The sequence below is a fragment of the Musca autumnalis genome, unplaced genomic scaffold, assembly GCF_047663935.1.
Source record: "Musca autumnalis isolate F117 unplaced genomic scaffold, ASM4766393v1 scaffold_5, whole genome shotgun sequence".
Taxonomy (NCBI): domain Eukaryota; kingdom Metazoa; phylum Arthropoda; class Insecta; order Diptera; family Muscidae; genus Musca; species Musca autumnalis.
This window is the reverse complement of record NW_027412088.1, coordinates 3269309-3276275: the sequence shown is the minus strand read 5'-3', so window position 1 is coordinate 3276275 and position 6967 is coordinate 3269309. Positions and strand designations below refer to the sequence as shown.

General features: G+C 34.0%; 1 protein-coding gene across 1 annotated transcript; it reads right to left on the bottom strand.

Moving 5' to 3' along the window:
• Nucleotides 1-1678: 1678 nt before the first annotated feature.
• Lint-O (L(3)mbt interactor in ovarian somatic cells) lies at nucleotides 1679-3276 on the bottom strand. Its single transcript, XM_073957455.1, has 2 exons — nucleotides 3148-3276; nucleotides 1679-3089 (listed from the first exon to the last, which is right to left on the bottom strand). The coding sequence occupies exon 2, from the start codon at nucleotides 3054-3056 to the stop codon at nucleotides 1887-1889; it is 1170 nt and encodes a 389-aa protein (XP_073813556.1). The 5' UTR covers nucleotides 3057-3089; nucleotides 3148-3276; the 3' UTR covers nucleotides 1679-1886.
• Between the last annotated feature and the right edge of the window lie 3691 nt (nucleotides 3277-6967).

Sequence of the window (6967 nt, the reverse complement as noted above, 5' to 3'; positions counted from 1 at the left end):
CAAAATTTAGTGCGATATTTTTTCGAAAACCCCTATTTTTGGGTACAGTATTTACAACATCCTTTTGATTGTGCTGGGACCCCAAGATATTTTAGTTTGTTGACGGTCAGGATCAAATAAATCATAGATCGTGAAAATCCATCCTAGAACGGCGAAAACAGCAACTGCAATGTTTTTGAAAATATCGCGGATTTAATCGCGTTTTCTGTGGATCGTTTCCTTGTCAATGAAGAAACCGACACATCACTCGCGTTTTTGCGAAAAAGCGGTCCCAAAAATAGTGTGTGATGCTACATCCACTTTTCTTGATGGATTTTATCGCTATAAGTTTATATCGATGTATTTTTACATGGATGATAGTGAAATCGCATGCGCATAAAAAGCATATGCACTTTGTGCAAATTATAAGCGTTATACCGTTTTTACTACATCTTAGCCGCCAAAGTAAATCTCGGCAAATGTGTAGAAAATTAAAAGAGAATATTTTGCCGTATTGATAAACCGCATGCACATCAAATGATTTTGAGGATTTCGCGATTTACACGCATTTCAAAATGAACATTACCCGATACAGTTTTATTTGAAGATTAAACCCCATTCAAAGGAACCCAAAATTTATTTGAACGTTACCCATATCTTCCGCTAGATGTTAGCGTGTACTCAAGAAGTGATTAGAATAAAAATTTTAATTTTTTGCGTGATATTTAACTGAAATAGAAGAATAACTCCGACCTAATTTTCCTACATTTTCTTCAACTAACTTACAAAGTAAATTTGAAAAAATATTTTCTCTTACAAAAATTTTATAAATTCCCTATATATATAGTATTTTTGTTTTTGCTATAATTTTCAAACCGCTAAACAGATTTGTATATTTTTGGTTTCATTTGAATCTTCGCGATGTTTAGATTACGTACATATTATTAAAATATTTTTCCGATGCATAAACAGCTTAAATTTTATTAAAACAAGTTCCAAGCCAGCAATTTTTTTTTTTTTTTTTGAATTCTTTCTTAATTTCCGAGAAAATGTACAACTTTTTCACTAAAGTTATGGGACCACAGTAAACATATAAGACGTAGGAAGCCATAAATTAACACAGTTTCTCAATATAATGAATAACGTTTTTATAAGATTTTTTCTTATAATCAGAATTAAAACCGCCATAAGTTGTGCGCGCAAAAATCAAAATTAGTATCTTGAACAGATTTGAGAATGGGAATTTTTTCTGAATCAATGTACCAAAAATTTTTCATGTAGCTTAAAAAAAATTTAAATTTTGTCCAATGGAATATTAAAAATAATTGACTTTTCCATATATATATATATATATATATATATGTGTGCGCTCCGATAAAGAGAAGAAATTTTTAAACATCACTAGCACTTTTCCCAATTTTTAATATAATTAATCAAATACAATGTTTGTTTGCGATTTTGGTGTTGTTGACCAGTGCTTTAACTTCATCATCACAACAAAATACAATAAAGCTGCATGAAAATTACGTTTCTTGTATTTGTTTGCCATTTTTACTGGCCAAACTAACGAAAAATCGTTCCGTTCGGCAAACGATGTTGTTAGCTTTCCGGGACATGGTAAATGGCAATGCATCTGGGTCACAATCGAGGCATTAATTCTATATTCAAGGTTAAAATAGAGCAACAAATATAGGCAGTCTTTATAATGTTCGTACACAACCTGTTGTTGTACATGTATTTATTTTAAATTCAAATTTAATATATTGATAATAGATTTTTGTTTGAAAATAATAATATAAATGAAAATACATAAAAGATAAAATACATTTAATAAGTGTATGAAATGAATAAAGTCTACTCGTTGTGAGTTAAAACCTACGAAAAAAAGGACGCTACAAACAATATGATCAAAGAGTACAGCTCCAACCCAAGGTGTTGTCATTCGATTGTGCCTGAATTTTCAAAATAGCACTATATAGACGAAGAGATGGTCCTAATTTGAGGGGCAACTTCTTAACAACATCGCTCCGCTTGAGCAACAAAAGAGAACGTCCATCGATCTCTTCATCTTTAAAGATATAAGCTTCCTTGGGAAAATGTTTAAAAAAATGTTCATAAACTTGATCTACGGACCAGTTTTTGACCATCTGAACATCCGGAATATCTTCACAAGATATATTATTTGGACTAACACGACTATTTTGTTGAGATAATGGTTGTGATGGCATAGAATTGGATTCAGCATTACAATCGATTTCTTTAGATATGGAGTTGACAGTTTTAGAGCGTTTCTCCTCTGTGGGGCCATCACAATCAGCAGAATTGCCCTCCTCCTTCTTGTCTTGCTCATCACAATGTGGGCGTTTTATATTGGATTCAACAGATGGCGTGGGGATAACTTTGTTATTGGTAGAAACAGGGTGCACCTGACCACCTCCAATAATTTCACGAATTTTTTTAACTGGTAAATCCTCAGTCTCATCTTTTACTTGATCAGATTTACTACATTTGTGGCAATGCCAATCACGCGGTTGATCATCTCCAGCCTTTAGGACTCTAGGCTGTAAACACATATTGTGATAATGTTTCGTACACGTGGAACAAATCAATATGGAATCGCCTTCCGTGTTCTCATCATTACCCTGCTTGTTACAAACAGAACAAGGTGAACACTTTTCACACTTATAATTTTGTCGTGCAGCTTCAAAATCTTCATAATCAACACTAAGGCATTGTTTATGGATTTTGTTCTCACATTCCAAACATGAAATTAGAGGATTTTTTGATGCAAATGCCGGTCGCTTTGATTCACGCTTGCCACAGCCTACACAAACTTCCTTGGACATGGAAACGGATGCAGTAGTACTATCGGACGAAGATGCTGTAGACATTCGACTATTAGTACTACGACGATCCTGCATTTGGTTACCGCCCCCGCCAGCGGCGGGCGGGGTGGCAATTGACAAACGTTGTGCTCTGGGTAAATAATTGTCCGATGGATCGAATACCGCTTTGGGTTTTTTTATTCGACCTGTTGTTCGAACTTGCTGCTGTTGTTCGTTATGTTGTTGTTCCATTTTGGTTGTTTGTAATTTTTAAGTGAATCCTACCTGTAAAAGACACATTCTTATATAAGTTCTAGTACAAAAATATTCTTAAAAAATTTACCCTAGAAAAAAGAAAACCAAAATTAAAATTCTTCACAAATTAAGGCTTTGAAAAAATTTTACGACACTGTTGACAAAAAAAGCGGGTACCGATTAGAATAGGGATGTGTAACTCGACTTTCGATAAATCGATTAGATAAAATTGGTTATGAACAAAATCGAAAGCAACCCAGAAAAAACATTTAAGTGGGGTTCAGACGATCAGTTTTGACTGACAGCTTTTGGTCAATTATCGATTGCTTCAGTTTTGTTGTGCTGTTCGTAGCGGCCAAACAGTCATTCAAGTTGGATGACAAACCAACAGTCAAGATGAAAAATTACTGTGTTCACATATGGTCTGTTCCTTTACTTTTGAAAATGGTAAAACCGGCAAAAGTAGTAAAAGTTGTAAACTGCTCCCATATGAATTGCATTGTGTCAAAAGTAAAGGAACGCTTTTCGAGTAAAAAGTGGCAAAACTTGAAGATTCTTGCACGTAAAGGAACAGAGCTATAGCTATAAAATCATATAAATAACAACTTTTATTAATAAATATGGATGACAAAAAGATTGGATGTGCATTTTTGATCATTTCACTTTTAGAGGAAGAAAATAAAGTGACAAGAAGAAGGAAATGGGTAAAAAAATGGATAGCCTCCCGAAAACAATATACACATGTGAATATTTTAAAAGAAATTCGAGATTCTGAGCCAAACGCTGTCCACTCCAGCTCTAGAAGATTCAGATTGCTTTACTTTTTTCCAATTCCCTTCTGTACGATGAGCGGATTACGTTTATTTTCTTCTTGACGTCGTCAATAGAACAATCCTTCTTGTATTTCTTCATAACATTTAGTAGTTCTCCATATGCTTTTGTTTTAATGTCGCGCATCATATATTCTGGACTGGTTATGTCCCAGAGGCATCTTTGCATTTCGTAGCAACATAAAAATTCCTTTAAAAATTCATTTTCGTTGTCCATGTTTGTCGTTTAGTTTGCAATTTTTTGCTTGGCCGATATTAAAATGAAGGAAAAGATTTTTGTCTGCTATTTTTATCTCTTATTTGCAATAATAATCAATCAAATTAATAAAAACACACGACTTTTTTAACTTTTATTTGATATTTACTCTGCTAATTTATTCCTTGACTGACGTTGTTTCGTTCACACGGTCAAACAAACAACCAACAGCTGACTGTTCAACATCCACAAAAAATTTTGTGGTTGCCTGATGACTGACAAAAATGAACGACCACACTGGCAAGCAACCGATTATTTGAGCAAAGCTGTCAGTCAAAACTGATCGTCTGAACCCCACTTTAGATGTGGTGCAATGTAGAGCTGACAAACCATCGATATTCCCAACATTAGATATTTTCGATATAATGTTTTAAAATATCGATTGCTATCGATATTATCGTTAAGTTGTCGTCGCCATTAATTTGGAGATAAAAATGGCGGAAATTTCAATGCTTTTCTTGAAATTATGCAAAAGTAGTTCACAGAAATGTAAAGGAGAATAAACAAATGCTTTTATTTTATAAAAAATGTAAAAAATACATTTTATTTTACCGAAAAATTTGTACGTGTGACTACGGACTTACTTTCTTACGCACACATAACCGCAAAGTAGCGAAATTTCTTTTTATTTCAATGGATTTCAGGTTAGGGGTTTTTATTCCGATAATATCGATAGGCAAAACTATCTATCGATATTGAATTTTTAAATAACAATCGATATTATCGATAGTGCCATCGATTTTTTGCCACCTCTAGTGCAATGTGGAGTTATGATTTCACTACATCCTAGATAGAGCTGGCAACCTATCGATAGTCAGATTATCGTTTAGTGATGGGAAGGCAGCATAAAAAACCTTTTGGATGATGAAGCAAAATCAGATACGCTTGAATTAAATTGAAAACGGAGGAAATAAGCTCAAATGTGATTGAATGTAATGGCATTTTTTTTTAAGTTGCAAAATGTTCACTTCTCTTTGAACAAAAATGGCGCTGAATGGCTCTCTCTTTAGAAACTTTTTACACGACAAATTTGGGCGAGCAAAAATGTGTAACATGTTTGCCCGCTTCCGATTGGCTGACACGCCGACTTTGACATTTGTTCCAGTTCCAGTTTTTTTTTTGACGTTTCTGCCATTTTTCCGTTCCCGTACATTTTAGAAAAATATGTGTGTTGGACTCATTTTCAACAGATTGCTCTTTTGACACTTTTATCATTAAAAAAAGTACTGGAACGAAGCTATAGTCAGTTTTGAATGACGATTTTTTGCAATTATCGATAACTGTTCAACCGTCCAGCATACAGCTGGCAAAATCGATGGCACTATCGATAATATCGATTGTTATTTAAAAATTCAATATCGATAGATAGCTTTGCCTATCGATATTATCGGAATAAAAACCCCTAACCTGAAATCCATTGAAATAAATAGAAATTTCGCTGCTTTTCGGTTGTGTGTGTGTAAGAAAGTAAGTCCGTAGTCACACGTACACATTTTGCGGAAAAATAAAATGTATTTGTGTACATTTTTTATAAAATAAAATCAGTTGTTTATTCTCTTTTAGATTTCTGTGAACTACTTTTGCATAATTTCAAGAAAATCATTGACATTACCGCCATTTTAATGGCAAATTAATGGCGGTGACATCTTAACGATAATATCGATAGCAATCGATATTTTAAAACATTATATCGAAAATATCTAAAGCTGGGTACACATTGTCAGTTTTGAATGACAGCTTTGTTGTTGCTTGCTAGTGTGGCCGTTCATTTTTGTCATTCATCATGTAACCACAAAATATTTTGTGGTTGCTGGACGGTTGGACAGTTATCGATAATTGCAAAAAATCGTCATTCAAAACTGACAATGTGTACTGTACTTAATGTTGGGAATATCGATGGTTTGCCAGCTCTAATCTGTGCTGCTCTTTAATTGACAGTAAAGAAATTCGCCACAAACACATTCCTTCACGGCGGAGGCCTTTGTTTATGAATTTTGACATTTCAAATCTGTGTTTTTGTTTGAATTCGCTTGAGAGAAGACCTTTATAAATGGGCCATGTTTGGAAATAAGAATAGCGGAAATGTCTATGCTTGACATTTCGCACAAGTACTTCACAGATATATAAAGGAGATAAAAAACAATAAAAAATACAATTTACTTTTCCGAAAAATGTGTACTTGCCCAGCAAAATGTTTGCGTCCGCGGATGCTGTTTAATCAATACAAGTGTACAGTACAATTGAATTTAACAAGAGAGCGCGCAGCTAGTTTGCACTCCATTTTCGATCCAAATCAAGGCATAAGATGTAGTGCTTTGGATCATGGTAGAAAGTAAAAGAAAATTGCTCTGTTCCAGAACCTGCAAGAAGCTACTAGTTTTTACTACGAGAACATTTTTTCCTTTATTTTATCGGGAAAAATAGTAAAAAAGTAGATTTTTGCAGTACTGGAACAGACCAAATGTAAAATAAAATTGTCTGTTTGTTTCATACGAATATTGCAACAAAGCAAAATTGCAGAACACATGAAACCGAAAAATCGACAGTCAAAACTGATCGTGTGTACCCCGCTTTAAGCGAGTTACACACGATCAGTTTTGACTGTCCATTTTTCAGAATTATCGATAATTGTCAAACAATCCAGCAACTACAAAAGCTTGTTCCCGTACTTTTTAATAGTAAAACTCGTAAAAGAGAAAAATTGTTCTCACACAAAAGTTTTTTTAAAAACGTTCGGGAACGCAAAAATGGAAAAAACGCCAAAAAAGCTGGAACAAATGTCAAAGTCGGTGTACCAGCCAATCAGTAGTGGGATTCTGTAA

What these genes read in the sequence shown, in the direction of transcription:
- Lint-O (XM_073957455.1), bottom strand. Translation starts at nt 3,056, where the DNA reads ATGGAACAACAACATAACGAACAACAGCAGCAAGTTCGAACAACAGGT.